The sequence below is a fragment of the Perca fluviatilis genome, chromosome 8 (genome assembly GCF_010015445.1).
Source record: "Perca fluviatilis chromosome 8, GENO_Pfluv_1.0, whole genome shotgun sequence".
In the NCBI taxonomy this organism is placed as follows: Eukaryota; Metazoa; Chordata; class Actinopteri; order Perciformes; family Percidae; genus Perca; species Perca fluviatilis.
Genome location: NC_053119.1, coordinates 17,724,136 through 17,741,320, shown reverse-complemented (window position 1 = coordinate 17,741,320; position 17,185 = coordinate 17,724,136). Strand labels below are relative to the sequence as shown.

General features: G+C 39.2%; 2 protein-coding genes across 9 annotated transcripts in view; one reads left to right on the top strand and one right to left on the bottom strand.

The window, feature by feature from the left end:
- Positions 1 to 824, bottom strand: part of ccdc33 (coiled-coil domain containing 33) — a 52,146-nt gene extending 51,322 nt beyond the window's left edge. For all 8 annotated transcript variants that reach the window (XM_039808154.1, XM_039808163.1, XM_039808165.1 and 5 more), the window contains exon 1: positions 581 to 824. The gene's annotated coding sequence lies outside the window, so the exon portion shown is untranslated. The remainder of the gene's footprint in view (positions 1 to 580) is intronic.
- Positions 16 to 17,129, top strand: stra6 (signaling receptor and transporter of retinol STRA6). The gene is made up of 18 exons (XM_039808152.1): positions 16 to 152; positions 3,168 to 3,589; positions 4,906 to 4,972; positions 6,351 to 6,433; positions 7,676 to 7,809; positions 8,455 to 8,621; positions 9,645 to 9,770; positions 10,600 to 10,670; positions 11,075 to 11,145; positions 11,232 to 11,293; positions 11,526 to 11,688; positions 11,893 to 11,968; positions 12,401 to 12,534; positions 13,126 to 13,243; positions 13,506 to 13,607; positions 13,686 to 13,849; positions 14,548 to 14,688; positions 16,086 to 17,129. Exons 2-18 carry the CDS (start codon positions 3,519 to 3,521, stop codon positions 16,322 to 16,324), a joined length of 1,989 nt encoding a protein of 662 aa, XP_039664086.1. The 5' UTR covers positions 16 to 152; positions 3,168 to 3,518; the 3' UTR covers positions 16,325 to 17,129.
- The last annotated feature ends 56 nt before the right edge of the window (positions 17,130 to 17,185 follow it).

Here is a 17,185-nt window from a genome sequence, read left to right as displayed (position 1 = left end):
GTTTATGTAATGATTAAACTCATCCGAGGTAGATGTATGGTGGAAAGCAGCCTCGTATTGCCAGACCTGTCTTCACAGCAGTGTGGAGTAAGTGGAAAGTGATGAAAACTCAAATAGTTTGAAGTTCTCCAAACCAAGAGAGGCTACCCGAGGTAAGATTCTAATTTCAAACTGTAGTGCATGGTGTAAGCTAGGCTGCAGTGTGGAAATGTTTGGGGGAAATTAAGTCCTAAAAATATGGTCTGGTAGTGTAGAAAATGCAGCCTATTTAAAGTGTACACTCTTTTATTTATTTTTTTGGCGCTTGATAAAACTAGCTTTTGGTGCCAGCAGTCCTGCTTTGACATTAATCCACCTTCCACGCCCACCTGCACCTGCAGGCGGTCGGTAAGTAGCCTAGCATCTCAACCGATTAGCCTGTGTAGCTGATATTAAATAAACTCAAAATAAAACAGCCAGTAAATGTGTTTCCCTTTGAGAAGCGCACGCAGGTCAAATATATGCGTTTTAAGTCCTCGTGTATGTCGCAGATAGTGCAGTATAGGCACGTGAAACAGAGGCACAGGTGATCTAACGTTACCTGCCTTGACTCTCAGACGGAAAGTCTCTTTGTTGTCAGTAGATCAAGCTCAGCTTCAAAGGTATGAAATGTGTCCGTGATGTCTGTGTGAAACAAAATCCAGGGGACCCGGCTGCAGCTGCCCCCCCACAGAAAACAGAGAGGCGCATGCTCAGCTGTGGGAAGCAGGAAAACAATCATCTGTCTGCTTCATTGCTGTAATGTTAAGCAAAATAAAATGGGGGTGGGCTATAAGAACTTTTCAAGGTAGAGTCAGCATTTTTTAAATCCATGCATTTATTTTTGTATTGTATTAACGTCTTTTTTAAAGACCTGGAGGTGTTTGTTAACGGAGTCTTTTTCACATTAAAATATTTTGTCGATGCTTGACTTGTCACCATTGATGATGTTGCTGTTAAGATTGTTAAAAATTGATTAGTAAATCAGTAATTCAATCATGTTTGATTTTACAAGGCTCATGCTTAATATATTTCCAACCAAATGGCTTTTGGGCCGACTTGCTAAACCTGATACAAAGTGAACTGTCTGGCTCAATCAAACTGTGCCTCTCTGTGATGTAATTATAACTGTTCAAAGCATTCTTTGTTCAGTGACCCCTTTATTTGCTGGGCTGCTGTTTCTTCAGGAGCACATTTGATTTGGTGGCTTTACAATGCTTGAGAAACTCTGTTTTCTCAGGAGTATCTGAGGGAAGTTTTGTTGCTTAAAGTTGTGTGACTGTAATCCCTGCATAATGAGTGTATGCTGACATTGACGCAGTGTTGCAAAACTGACTTAGTCTCAGCCGGCTGCAGCAGAATGCAGGAATAGATCTCTGCAGATATATTGCACAAGATATGTACAACCTTAAACCGTAAACATAGAAATGTGAGTGCATTTACTAATGATATTCAACTTGTTAAAAGAAAATAATTTGAGCTAGGGTGTTGCCATGACCTTTGACCTCAGTCTGTCTTTATAGTACTCACATGCTTGTGCTTTACTTATATTGGAGGTTCTTTGTGATCATTTTGCCTCTCTTTATACTGTTGCTGCTGTCATTCATTCTCTTGAATTCATAGGAAACACCTGCTGCCCAAATCGGCAGAAATGTAACAGAAAATAACCCAGGAAAAAGAAAAGTATTTTGTTTGTGAACCCCCTGTGCTGTTAGGATTTAATATGTAACAGAGATTTGTCATGACTCAGGAGTCAGGCCACTACTGAGGAGGCCAAGATCCAACTTGGTGGCATGAGATGAGTAAGGTCACACTGTCATATGAACTATAAGACATGGAAACAAACTTCTATAATGTTCTTTAATTTTGAAACCAGATTGTATTAAGCAATCAATCTGTAAATATCTTTAAATTACTCAATCAATTGGTCTATGAAATGGCAGAAAATTGTTTAAAAAAAAGAAATGCTCATTGCTATTTCTCAAAACCCAAAGTGGTGCAAAACATGAAAAAGCTGCAAATCCTCACATTTGAGAAGCTGGATCATAGAACATTTGGCCATGTTGCTTTGTAAATGACTTAATGATGAAGAAATGATAAAAAGAAATGTCTGTTGCTTACCCAATCACAACTAATCACTGGCACAAATGTTGGTTGACGGGAAAGTAGGAGAAACAAAAGTTTCCTGTAACATCCAGTAGTGCAATACATTTTGCTATCTTTGTTTTAAATGAGAAAGTGATGATTTAAAAAGAATGTACCTTGCTAAGTTGGTTGATATCCTGAAGTATACTCTACTTTGTAAGTCCAGACAAAAGAGAGCTGTCCACATATATTGTTGGATATCATTTGTGCCGAAAGACACTTTTGGTCGGTGAAAAAAAAAAAAAGCCTCTATGAAATTCTTTCCTCAGGGCAGTGTGACTGTACCTATTGTTAAATCCATTTCATTCACATATCATCTACCCATATCATGTTGAAAACATTGATTTACCGCTATATTATTGTGATCTTTATCAGTCGTTTACAGGATGACTTTCGTTACTATTTGGAAATCACCTGTTGTCACCTTTCCAATAAACCACGTTCATCTTTTAAACAACATATTAAAATAACTTGATACCAGTAGAGAAAATTAAAGATGTAGGTATCTAGTTTCCACATGACTATGCCTTTGTTAGACATCTTTATCTTAATTTATCTGCTGAAGACACAGTACTGGGTTGAATGAACCCTTCCTTGATCTTTATCAGGATGAAGGTGCAGAGTTATGAAGGGAGGGGAGGTGTAGTCTGACTGGCTGTCCTGAAAACATGCAATCTTTCCATCCGGCTTTATTTGGTTCCATTTGGTAACCTTCCTCAAATGTAACTGATCCGTGACTGAGGGAAACAACATGAGAATTCCCCTGTTATCAATGTGGAAATCGGCTCTGATAGGAAAGGCTCATCGCTCCCAGCTACCCACACAGTCCTATCTGGAGTTTTACAAAGACGTAAATCTGACCCATTCAACCATCAGCCACAGGTCCTATAACATAACCCTAAAAGTAGATGTAATTCCAGTAAGCTGCAGGTGGCCTTCCAGATTGGCTGCCCAGATCTCCACATTTTCCCTCCTTTCACACACCCCTCTGACTCTCTCCCCAGGATCCCAGTGTGGTGGTAGCCTTCAGCTGAAATAGGGCCTTTGTAGGGTGGAGGCAGCACGCTGCAGCAAGGACTTGTCACATTACTCTCAGCTCCACTGTGGGACACGGGCACCTGAATACAGGCTGTGAGGGAGAGTAACAAGAGTGAGAGTAAAACTAGACCAAACACAGGGAAGCAAGGACGCCTCTGCAGCAGCAACAGAATCCAACTTTGGGAACTTGGGAAATACTTTTATCTCTTGAGTCAAGGGAATCCCAGCTGTGTGTTGCCAAAGATTGTCGTTAAAAGTACTCCAGCCTCTTTTGTAAGACTTGTGTAAGGACCTGTTTAAAAAAAGTAGACAGCACGATGGATAAGGATGCTCTACTGGACTATGAGTACCCAGACCTGGATCCTTTGCCATCCAAAATTGAAGCAGAGTAAGTACATTTTTACTGTCTTCCTAAAGATTAAGATGAATACTCTTAGGCCTAAAAGTCCACTTATTTTGGTTTTGTATGCTTTTATTGTATGCTCATGACCGTAAAAAGAAATTCAGTCTGTCCATTATTTAACATTTATTAGTTGTTCTTCAATCTTAATAATTTTGCAGTGAGATACAGCCCATTGATATATTAGGTGACACTTGGCACACTACAGTGCCAGTGTGTGGGCTTGTTTCTGTTCAGTACACTTGTCACAGATCAGTGGAGGCCGTCTAATTTTTATGCCTTTGAGAATGCAGGTTGTGAAGTTTTTTTTTCCAAGGAAAAGTATGACAGTATGAAAAAACGTAAGTGTATTCTACCCAAAATAACTAATTATTTTAAGCCAAAAAAAGGTAAAGCTGTAATGCATGGTACCATGCAAAGTTGGACGTAAGACCCAAAGCTGATAATGACAGTCTTATCATTCTTTGCTCCTGGACGATCTCACAATGCAATAGGGCACATGCCGTATTTCCAGTTCTTTTTTGGAAGTTTCTTACACTTAAATTGCATTTCCATCTATACATTGGCACATAGTGATTAATTGTAAGAATATGGATATTTAATATTGGCTTCAGATGAACGCTATGACAGAAATACGATTGAACAAGTATCATTTATCACCAGCCACCGTGTTGAGCTAATAAACCATGTAAATGTGTTGAGTTGTGGTCTGAAAAGCTTTTGTAGCTCATTATATTATAGCTAGCTGATTTGTAAACACTAAAATGTCCTTCTGCACCTCCTCCGCTCTGACTCTGGAAATGTGACTTTTAACATTGCCTTAAATTTAGAAATGATCTGCTCTCTGATTGCCAAGTTACAAATCCACACATTGTTTGGACAGGTAAGAAACTGTTGTGAAAAATGTCAAAACATCCATTCTGGAAGCTGCCATCTCTATGCTCACATACCACACAGTATGTGTAGTATTTTCCAAAATAAGTCTCCCAAACTAGAATAGCCTTCTCTGAATATCAGAGTTGTAATAACTACCCCATGACCAGGCATTCCTGCTATTCCAGTGTACAGGAACATGAGCAATTGTTTGTTTTCGGTTTTTCCTGTATACCTATCCGTTGCTAATTCTCTGCCGTGGCATTTCGCTACAGGTTTCAGTTTCCAGGCAACAAAGTTTCGGCCACAAATGGTCCTACAGTGACGTCGAAAGTTAGTTATGTGAGGTGTGCGCAGTGCTCGTCAACCAAATCCTGTGTCTTAAGTTTGATTGTTTTGCTTATGTGTGAATGTTTTGTTCCCTTTTTTAGAACAATCCCTCCATGTGACCCTACTGCTGATGACAGGCTCTACCACATATGCATCACTGCGATATCTGTAAGTCTGCTTTCCTGTTGGATTAATGTAACGCAACATTACGCTGTCCTTTCATTCGCTGTCATTCATTCACTGGGTTTATGATATCACACCGCAGACATAAAGCATGTTTTATGTTGTGCCGCAGAGATATGATGGTTTACTTTCCTTTTGATAAAGTTATGCAAGGTTTGGCTGTCAAAGTCAGTTTGACTGGCTGTTAGTTAGCAGGATATCTCAAAAAGTTGTGAAACTTTTTTCATGAAACTTGGTGAACAAAGGGCCCTAGTTCAAGGACCAAATGAAATTTGATCCAGATCCAGGTGTGGATCAGAGGCACACTGAACAATTCAAATTCCTGAAATATGTCTCTTTGCCGATCATTATGATTGATTTTATTACTTTGTGATGGAGATCCTGACCCAAAAATTATGACTTAATATATCTAATATAAAATATATTTGCTCTCAAGCTACATCACACAAATCAAGTACCAGTAATACAAATGAAAAATGAATGATAATATTTGAGTGCAGAAGATTTACCAATTTAGCCCTAAGGCCATATTGGTAAATACTATCACTCACCAAATATGAGATCCAGTAATGTTCACTACCATTACCATTTTGCTAATTAAAGCTATAGTGTGTAGTTTCTGTCGCCCCCATGAGGAATTCTAAGTAATGACAACAAAACTGTCGGCGCGTCCACATGATACAAGCTTCCGTGATCGCGTACCGCCCCCACGCCTCCTCCACGTAGTTACTAGTAGCCAAGGAGGACACGGAGGATTAAAAAAACATGATGGAGTCTTCAGAAGAGGTAATTACCTTCACTCGAGTTTCTGCGCGCAAAAATCACCGGACGACACAATCTTCTGAACATAGCCATACTGAGAAATACAGAGAGAGTTTTGTGGAGCTGATAGTCTTAATTAGCATTGTAGCAACTCATTTGGCAATGGCTTGAATGTAACGGACGTTCATTAATATCAAAGAGTTATGCATTAAAGCTTTAATGCACATACTATTGCCATGTTTTCCTAATGATGTTCCTTGGTATTCACTTTCTCTAATTCTGGTGTTTGATGATGGTGAATAATGATGGTAGTTGGTCCAGACTGTCCCAATTTAGAGCAAGGCAGTCTTCCCATCCTTGTGTTTCCTAAACGTGTCACAGGTCATGACAGGTCATTGAACTCTCACTGGTCAATGATCCTGATTGATGACAATTCATTCAGACCACTTCCATGGGGAGCACTAATGAGACACCGGGGTTTGGCCTTTTGTGGCATCAACTCATTTTTAGTGTGAAGCAGGGTGAGGTCTGAACCCTGGGGAAACCCACAGCTGCATGCTATGCTGCAGATAAGGCTAACTGATGTATCTTCTCCCCGTAGCTTGTTGTCATGCTGATTCTCGCAATCTTAGCCAGACGCACGAAGGTGGGTGACAGACAGACAGGACTCCCAGGTTTACTCAGGTGAGGCTGTATCTTATCTTTTATCTCTCCCTTCTTGAATGCCAGTAAACACCATGCTTAAATGTGAAATCAGCTTTTAGGACCATACTAGTAGCTTTGCATTGTCTAACTCAGGGGTTCTCAAACTTTTAGCAATAATGCACCCCCTTTAAAATATTCTTTCTGCCAAGTACCCCCTGATCAATGCAAAAACAGTTTTGGTAAAAAAAAGAAATGCCATCAGTGTCATCAACATTGTAACAGAAAAACACTTAAATGCTACATTTCAAATGTTTAGAATCCATAGCTGATGTAATTCGTTGTTATAGTATAATTATTTTAGGAATTATGCATGACTGATATTTTTTTAAATTAACATTTTAAAAAAAATGTCCCGTTCCACCTGCAGTACCCAAATTTGCATACAATTCACATCACTATTGTCCAAAACATACGGCAGATTCATAAGATTGATTTCCTATTTACCTGGCAGTTATTGGCTTCCATTCATTTCAGTGTGTTATGCTTCATATGCAAACACTTACAGTTGGTTGAGTGAACATTTTGCATAGGAGATAACTACGCAGGGAGCTATTGCATTTACATGTTGTCAGAACATAAACAATATGGAAACATAGTTGTTGAGAACTGTTAGTTCGTCATTTTATAAATTATAAGTTTGTCATTTCTTAAGTAAAGGATGACTGTTGTTTTCCAAAAGCACTGGAACACACCAGCAAGGAAAGGTTTTTAAAGCAGTGTCTACTTGCAACTTAATTATAATGGCACAAATGTTGTCGGCACTAATTTAATCTTTCGACTGGCTGATGTACCCTCGAGCAATTAGCCCCCAAATCTGCTCCAGTGGAGCTGCTCAGTGGCCAACAGATAAAACAGTGTTCATACAGGGTAACTTCTAGGTGTGAATATGTGTAATTGTAGGTTTTTGGAGGTGGGTGCTGATTAGAGCTTTCATGCTCAGTGAACTTTCCCTGGATTAATTGAGGTGGAAAACTGTGATGGATTTTCCTATCTCAAGCAAGTTTCAAGCCTCGTAGTGACATGAATGGAAGGCAAGGGTAGCCTGGAAGGTAGAAAACCACACCGAAATATCTTTAAGTCATCACTCGATGAGTTAGTTTGTAGTTTGTGGGCTAAAACGTTTTTTAAAGTGTGTAATTTCTGCCTAATACAGTAACTGTTTCATCCAAATGTGAGGCTGGTAACATGTGCGCTCTAAATACCTGCTGCTTGATTTCACAGTCCGGTCAACTTCCTGGACCATACGCAGCACAAGGGCCTTGCAGTGGCTGTGTTTGGAGTGCTCTTGTGCAAACTGTGGGGCCTGATCATATCGCCAAACCCCCTCCCCTTCATAACAGACACAGAAAATAAACGTGAGGAGGTCATTTTGGTTCTTCCTGCACTAGCATCAACCTATCTGCATTTTCTTTTTACACTGACTAAAAAAATCTTCTATAGCCACTTTTTAATGTTTATCTGAGTAGTTAAGATTTGTCACTGCCCCTCTTTTGAACAAGTGGATAAAGGAAAGGTTCAGTTAAAAGAGTAGACAGCATCAAATTGACATGAACTTAAATAAATGTTTGTTAAATATCTGTGTGTGTGTGTGTGTGTGTGTGTGTGTGTGTGTGTGTGTGTGTGTGTGTGTGTGTGTGTGTGTGTGTGTGTGTGTGTGTGTGTGTGTGTGTGTGTGTGTGTGTGTCTCTGTTTTCGACTAAGCTTTACAAGAAGCTTTTTTTTCTAAAATGAAATTACAACAAAACTGACTGTAAGGAGTTGGTTCCCTGCTACCTTACACAATCACCAAACAGTAAAAGGTTCAGCAGAGTAGAGAATATAGTGGCAATGCAGCAGAGTTAGATCTTAAACCATGCATAGGGTTATTGTTTTTGTGGTAGAAACGAAGCAGAATTAGTTGTCAAAGTTTTAATCTTGTGTCACTTGTTTCAGTAAATCACAAATTAGGATATATTGCTTTTGATGCTCCAGGTCTTCACACACTCTTGTTGTATTTGCAGAGAACTGGGTGATTCTGGGAGTCTTCTACTACCCCGCGCTATACTATCCTCTCCTGGCATGTGGTACTTTACATAATAAAGTTGGCTATGTACTTGGTAGCCTCTTGTCATGGACACACTTTGTTGTTCTGGTCTGGCAGAAAATTGACTGTCCCAAAACACCTCTGGTAAGCAAAAATGGCATATTCCTGTTTTTATGAGACATCAATATATTCATGAGAAATGAAGTGATTGATATTGTCTAAATTGTCACCGAATTAACCTTCACTTTCTTTGTAATGTTTCATCTGTCTGAGTTTTAAGGATTATTTCAAAGACAACTGATTTGTTCTGGTCTGGAAACCCAATAATTACCAAACAAAGTTGGTCTGTTGTATATCTGTATGCAACAGATGTGATTTGAGAAGATGAATATCAGGCTTTTCAGATGGATTCATGGACATGTGGTTGAAGCTTTGCACCTCACTCAATCCCCAGATTTTGTGCCACATCCACATTGTTTGGGTTTTCTGTGCCATGAATGTCTACGACTCAAAAAAATTAGTTTCACTGTCTGTTGGTCTTAATCAAGAGGCTTTGTCACAGTTAATCAGTTTAGTGTGTGTCAGTAAAAGAAAGACATCCAGGCTTTGAATGGTTTGTCTCTTCTTTAAATAGTAGCAATGTCTTTTTATCCCACCATGAGCTGGCGCACACCAAACATTGCAGGGAGCATTTGAGCTGATCTGCATGACTAATCTTAACATAAAGACAATAGAATACATTTTACTAAATAGTATTTAGTATAGTATAATATTTCTTTCTAAGTCTCCTCTCTAGATTCTCCCACCACAACACACAAAGCCATTTGTTTGTTTTAACATCGTGAGTAGAATTATAAGGTTCTATCTCCGTTTAGGGTAGTTCTGAGATATTGAGCATCAAAGTTTTTACATCCCAGCTGGCAAAACTATGTAGTATAATCTACTATTAATAACTAACTAACAAAATATTTTTTTTACAAAAATAACACCACACAGGCATTAATAAACACCTAATGGATCAGATTATGTCAAAAACTCAATTTCGACCAAAAGTGGAGATAGAACCTTATAATTCTAAGCTCACTACATGTATTCCTAGTGTGTCACTCCAAAACTCCAAAAACAAGTTGCTAGGTGATTAAAAGTCTTCTTTTATTCCTTTTGCAGATACACAAACACTACTCCATTTTCTCCAGCCTGCCCCAGATAGCTTGCTTGGCATTCCTTAGTTTCCAGTATCCCCTTTTTCTATTCAAGGGCTTAAAGGGCACTGAAAAGAACAATGTCACAGAGGTAAGTTTTTATCTAAGTGCAGTTCCTTTACCATGTCTGCTTCAGGTTTGTTGTACAGGCTTTACTGTCCTAATTGTTTGGCCTGCTTACATAACAAACTTGATACAAGTGTCTGTGTTGATTCGTATTCTACGTACACATAAGCCTGAACTATTATTAAATCGCACTAAGGCGCACATTTCTTCTGAATCTGTGCACGTAAGGGACCTTCATAAGCCGCCTCCTAATCAAGGGGCTTATCGTGCTCATACAGTCTAGGCTGAAGGGAAAATGTGAAGTCCAACGCAGCATGCCAGTCTAATCATTTTAAGTAGATTTGACGTAACTGGTTTACATTATGTTCTTGATCATATTATGAAAAGGTTGCCTTGTTTTTTCACTGAGGAGGCACAATGCTGTGTTTATCTGATGCTAATTTCAGTATGGGTGTGACAAAGCTGGGGTGAGGCGATTGCCTCGAGTTTGACACCACACACACACAAACACACACACACACACACACACACACACACACACACACACACACACACACCCTCCTCTCCTACATAACCACAGCAACGTACCTGACACCGTAAATCTGCACAGATACAGAAACTTATCTTAAAGAGGCTTAGTTTGCAATGTTTTTTCCACGTTAATAGTTACAAAATAAAATTCAAGTGTAAACTAACCTAATATAATGCCTCATACTTCCCAAATAGTTTAGGAATATGAAGGCCCAACTGAAGCATTTGTGACCCCAATTAATTCAGCTTTGCCACAATATCTTATTTACTATCTACTATTGTGATTTAGTTCCTTACATGATTGCTGTCGATTTTTCTGTTAGGATCTCAGCAGCAGCTATTATAAAGACTACGTGAAGAACATGCTGATGAAGAAGAAGCCCACCAAAATCAGGTGAGAATTGTAGCCTGCTATCCCTAATTTGCTGCATTATTACATGTTAGATAGTGTGGAAGAGAGACTATCTAGAGGAAATAGTTTGCTGACCTATTGCTGCCATTTCTGCAAAGAACTTAATCATATCTGCTGGTCGAACAATTGTAAATATTTCCTCATGTAGTCAATGCAAATGGCGTGTCAATATGTCATGCAGAGGTTGTTTGTGAATGGAATTCAAAGGAATTTTCTTTTCCATTTGTAGAGAATGGTTTGACTCTACCTATATAGAAACACATCTTTTTAAATTTGATGTATTCAAGGATGAGGGCAAAAGGGGCTCGTTTATTCACACGTTTCCTAATCTCATGGATTCATTTAATGCATAGTACATTTGTGCCTCTGTTTACCTTTTACCTCAGCACAGAGACGCCAAAGCTCCCTCAACGAATAATTGATGCTACGAAGTCATACATTTATACACCAGAGGAAGGTAAACATGTTGTCTGTGTGATGTCTGGTCATGCCTTCAAGTGTTATGTCTTGTTACATTTTTATAACTACTTTTCTTTTCCACAGCCTTCCGGTTTCCACTGAAGTTGGCTATATCTGGTGTGGTGTCATTTATTACCCTATATCAGGTAAGTACCATAGTATTAGACTTTATAATCTAAAACAAAGGAAGTCAGTAGACTCTAAGTGCTACACACTGTATTGACCCGATAGTAAGTTATTACCAGCAGTGGATGATCCAAATACAGTGCAGGCCAAATGCAAATGTAATAATTTGATGTCTACGTCTGTAAAAGCTATTGAGTTACCATTCTGGGTTAAGAGTTTTTCCATTATTGAATAAATGTCCTGTTTTTTTAGGTGGGTCTTCTACTGTTCTCGTCAGTGCTGCCACCTCTCCAGACCGCCCGTTCGGGAGTCGATGAAGACGTCGCCAACCTATTAGCTAGCTTCAAGATTATGCTGTCTCTAGACAAACATGAAGTGGTCAGAATAGTGGTTTATTACATGTGGTGTGTAGAAGGTGAGTGAAACCAGAAAGCAGCCATTAGTGATATTAGAGAGATGCAGAATATACATGTATTTATTTAGTTACATCACATTAGCGTCCTAACATTAACATGGACCTCCTCGTATGCTTGTTGCACATTTACTGTATTTGCCATGCTAACTGTCAACGAATGCCCACAGTGAACAATCTGAATGTCGTGTGCTGTTTCTCCTGCAGTGTGCTATATCTCAGCGATGACCCTGTCTGGCTTGGTCAACCTGGCTATGCTCATGCGCTCCATGGTTCTGCATCGGTAGGCCTGAGGAAAGAACAGTGTTATAGCTGTAGATTCCTTATTTTTTCTATTCTCTTCCCAAGGTTTCCAAGAATCATCAGCATGCTTCTCATTCTGGTGCCTTCATTATAATGTAATGGTTCACAGAGGAGTTATTATAACATAATAGAGTACTAATCATCCAGACAGACAGAATAGCATCCACTCTGCGTTAACTGCCACTAGAATTGAAAATGGCTATTAAGATAAGAAATGAAATACTGCGCCATTACCATAAATTACGTCGTATTAAAATAAATGATTTTCCGTGTTGAGTATTGACTTGCATTTCGGCTGTATCCCATGCTAAATTACCTCTTCAATTAACTATGTAATTTGTAAATTTATTGATGAATCAATTTATCTTTGGCATAGTGCTGCATTGTCTTGATTGTGTTTTTGCATCTGTAGGTCAAACCTGAAGGGGCTGTACAGAGGAGATATCTATAATGTTTACAACTGCCAGAGAAGTATCAGGGCTTCGCGGCCAGCACTGGTCTGCTGGATGGGATACACCAGCTTCACTGCAGCTCACATCTGCATTGGTACAGTTATATATTCAATACTAACGTAAAAGACTATAGATTATCCTGTTTTCTTTTTTTAAACCATATTTCCAGTTTAAATGTTTAGGATCTCTTTTGTTTTAACCCTTCAGAAATGCTGCTAAACCTTAGATTTTGTGTATCATATGGTTACTGTAACATACATACTGTACCCCTAAATGTAACAGGTTATGTTTGCACATCAGATAGTGGTAAAACAGTAATGGCAGATAAAAGAAATATCCTCAAGTAGGCCAAATAGCCTCAACCAGGCATTCCATGTAAACATTTAATTGCCATATTAATAACACTGTCTGTTCACAACTCATTTTATGTTTTTTTGTTTGTTTGTATGTGTAACAGCAACATTAACTCAGCTAGAATGAAGATTTGTCAGGTTTTTATATGTGGTTTATGAAAGGATACCTCTCAAATTCTGTTTTTGAGGCTTCCAAGATTAAAAAGTTATATTGCTCACCCCTCCATACACTGTGATATGATAGTGAAGGGGTTTGCAGTATAGAGTTGTTGGATGCTGGACAGGGTGTACGCAATGTGGCCCTGAAGCTCTGGTCTCTCCCCGGCATGCAGGCATGATTGTCCAGACCATGGTGTTCTTCCTCTGCCTTCTGATCGGCGTCTTCCTCATCATCATACCTGTACTGCATGGACAAAATCTGATTCTCTTTCAGATCCTGGGGAGCATGTGGTGAGTGTCGTCACATCTCTCATTCATCAAAATATCCCTGTTTTGGGTACCTCATGAAAGCATGTTGGTCAAGGTAGAAATAAGGCCGCTTTCTTACTTCCTGAAAACTCGACACCTGGAACGGTTTTCAATCAGCAGCAACAACATGCTTCATGTAGTAATGGCTTTAGATCATATCTTGTTCTGTCAGTTACAAAATGTTTTCTGTGTCTTCTGTCTTTCTTGTATCACAGATGTTTGATTGTTGATTTTCTCCCTTCAGGCCCTTCTGGCTGATGATTCTCTTGGCTGTGTTGATTCAAAATGTCACCGGCAGGTTTTGCTTCATCAGAAAAACAGCAGGCACACAAGACCTAGACAACAGGTGAGTCACTACATTTGTTGCTATGTATCATCATCATTTTATGGTTTTACTGTTATATAATTATTGCCTATCTTACAGGGGTAATCTGTTCCTGCTGACATACCTAATGTTCCCAGTCAACGTTCTGATCGGGGTGCTTCTGGCAGTGTGGCGCATGATCATCACAGCCCTGTTCAACATTGTCCACATGGGACGCATGGATATCAGTCTTCTTAACCGCAATGTAGAGGCATTTGACCCAGGTGAGATGGATATTCTGCATTTCGTACATACGGTGATCAACACAGCCTTAATGTCACTGTCTGGCATGCTAACTGGGCCAAAGCATCAGGTCAAGTTCAATGTCTTCTGCATTAAAAAAAAAAATCCTAATATAAAGGATACCTTGGACCCTATGGGTGCATTTTATGTATTCAAATATAAAATAACAAGGCATTGCTAGGGAATTCCTTAGTTAATTGCTCAATTATATTTTGCATTTTCATACATATATTTATTTTCTTCTTAGTCTCAGACACACAATGTTAACACATTCATTGGTATTAACATCATGCTTTTACCTTTGTAGATGCCACTGTTTTTTTTTTTTCATTCTCACTGTCGAGACTTAAAGAGAAGCAATTTCCTATGAGCAAATGCACTTTTACTGATCCCACTTAGAGGCCAGAAATGCGTATCCTATCCACTTTACCCTGCTAGCAGCTCAGTGCAGCTCGTATGATATCTGTATTCTGTGCAGAGTAAGGGACGGTAATTGCACACCGATCTCTGAAATGGCTGCAGATTTAAGACATCTGTTGTCAGGAAAAGCAGGTGGTTAAAAAGAAAAAAAAGAAGTGTGATTGTATGGCCCATTATGTGTGATTGCCTCAAAGCCAACATGGGGTGCAGTCCTATGTGTTTATTGCTTTTGCCCCCCCCCCCCTGTGTCTGTCGGCAGCCTACCGCTGCTATGCTCATTATCTGAAGATTGAGGTGAGCCAGTCACACCCTGTGATGAAGGCCTTCTGCGGGATGCTGCTGCAGTCCATGGACCAAGAGGAGAGCAATGCTGCACAGAGGTCACGGGACGCTGAAGAGGGTCTGTAGCACAAAACTCACATCATAGTCTACACACTTTTCTCAGGTCCTAATGATTCAGCTCACACTGTGGGTTTAGTGTATTCATACATGTTTTTTATGTTGTTTTTATTGTCAGCAAATCACATGAAGAGACCAAAAAGCAACAATATCTTAGTTATTTCCTTTCCTTAAACCTATCTGTGGCATTTCATCCAAATCACTTTTAATGGTGCATTTGTTGGGAACTATTTTTATTCACATTTTGCAATAGAAAATAGTCCCCAACACTGTTTATTAATAAACATTTTGTTCTTCACTGAGTATTTACAGCAGCGGGATGGTGTATGTGGGAATGAATGAACTTGTCTGAAGGATCAACTCATTGTTGGTTTTGGTCTTTTCATGACAACAAGAAAAATATAACATATCGCCAGCCTTATCCTTTAAAATATAAGGAAGATTCATATCTACATTAAACATCAGTGTGGCATCTTTAATTTCTCCAGAGAGGTTTAGAATTCAGTAGCAGGTCACTGTTTCACATAATCAGATCATAACACTGTCTTGCACGCGCAGAAGAAATGAAAGCTTAGCAGTTCTGATTTAATATGTCAAGAGCAAATTGAGTCTCACTGTGGAATAATTTACAGTCCTGCTGCTGGTCTCAATCAAATCTGTCATAAACTAATCAGCTGTCCTTTATGGCGTGCCCACACTCGCCTTAACCCTCCACCTCTGTCACCAAGAGACAATGTATGTCCTATAGGTCGTTATACATATTATTCAACCACTGTATCATTTATGTAATTTATACAAAATATGAACAGCTAGGCTACTTTAAGGCTGGTTGCTGATCTGCAATGATTATTATAGTAGTAGTAGTATTGACTCAAACAGGAGGTGATAGTCGCCTTCATGTGTGGTGACAAGAGGACATACATTATAGTATCAAATTATCAGTAAAAATACATCCGCTGTCATTGGTTGTTATGGAATTCAACTCGGCCTGGTATCTGGTCACAGCTGAGTCCAATTACACATGTGCAGTGGAGATGTTGCTTGTTTGCACCTAGAGAACAATGCATTATCAGAAATAATCTATTGTTTTACAAAGATTAGTTCTCGAGTAGCTGATTACACAGATGAGCTATGCTAATTGCCTGCTTCATATTCATGTAGCCCAAGGGGCTTATGCTTTCAGTGTGTTAATGACATGGCCAATATGCTCCCACCATGCTTAGAGGATTAGAATATGATTGCTTTCTATTATTACTTTTTCTGTAGTATATAGCTGGTCCTGGGTGGCCTTCAAGTATTTTCTCATTCCAGTTAAGATTTCCAGTTTTTTTAAATTGTGACAATAGGACTTATATATGACATACCGTCAGTGCTATCATGATGTCTGAATGTCCTCAGGGATCCAGCTGGTCGATCAGGAGAAGAAACAGCGCAAAGTGTCCAGTGCAAAGAGGGCCCGGAGACACTGGCAGCTCCTCTACACCCTGGTCAACAACCCCTCCTTGGTGGGGACCAGGAAGCACTTCCAGTGTCAGACCACAGAGAGCTTTCTGAATGGAAGCCTCAACCGCAGCGCCAAGGAGGGGAGCAAAAAGGAAGCCGCAACCAAGGAGGCAGAGGCTGCTGCCGGCAACTGAATATGAAAGTGACCCTGATTAAGGATTGGTACAAAGTCTCTTCTGGTTTGGGGCGAATTCTACAGTCATATTGTTTGTCCACACCTACTGAAATAAGTGCACTTAAATAGTTCAGTGCCACATGTCGAGATATTCACCGAGCCTTTCCTGTCTGGAGATTGTGCGTCCACTTTGTGCTGTTAATGTTCCCCTTGGTTGTTTATATGTGAGGGCCACAGCCTCCGGCTGATGGGAAAGCTTGTGTGGCACTGATCTCCCATCTGAACACACTCGTGTGTCATTTTCAACACGTTTCTTTGCTTATTTGGGGATAGCACTCATTTGCTTTATGTTTCAACCTGTAGGTTAATCACATTTGTTTTCTAATATGTTGTTATTATTATCATATAGTGCACATAATGCAGATTTGTAAAACACGTGCATTCCACTGAAGCATCCCTTTTTAAAGAGTGTATCAATATGTAGAATATTTCACTATTTATGAATTTACAGAATGAGCTCAGACAGGTTAATACATTTATTTTTTTTCAATTGTACACATTTCGTGTAATTAACAATAACCTGTGGAATAGGAACTACCAGACAAATGAAACTGTGTTTTCTGTTTTATTTGTGGATCTTTAAGTCACAAACCACTTGCTGCTACCAGCGTTTTCATATTCTCTTTTCTGGTTTCTGATATTCACCAACATGACATCGTTTGTGTCTGCATTGACATTTAAAGTGCCCAATGTTAAGTGAAAATATGAACACCATCGAATTTTTCTTCTGATTACTGTGAAAATAAAACAGAAAATAAAGTTGTCTCTCTGTTCTCCAATTATTTGGGCTATATTATGGATATTATATATTATATATATT

Bases quoted from the DNA above. Each gene is read 5' to 3' on its own strand.
- stra6 (XM_039808152.1), top strand. From the start codon at position 3,519: ATGGATAAGGATGCTCTACTGGACTATGAGTACCCAGACCTGGATCCT. The intron at 13,608-13,685 runs GTGAGTCACTAC...CCTATCTTACAG, and splicing joins ACACAAGACCTAGACAACAG to GGGTAATCTGTTCCTGCTGA. The intron at 13,850-14,547 runs GTGAGATGGATA...GTCTGTCGGCAG, and splicing joins TGTAGAGGCATTTGACCCAG to CCTACCGCTGCTATGCTCAT.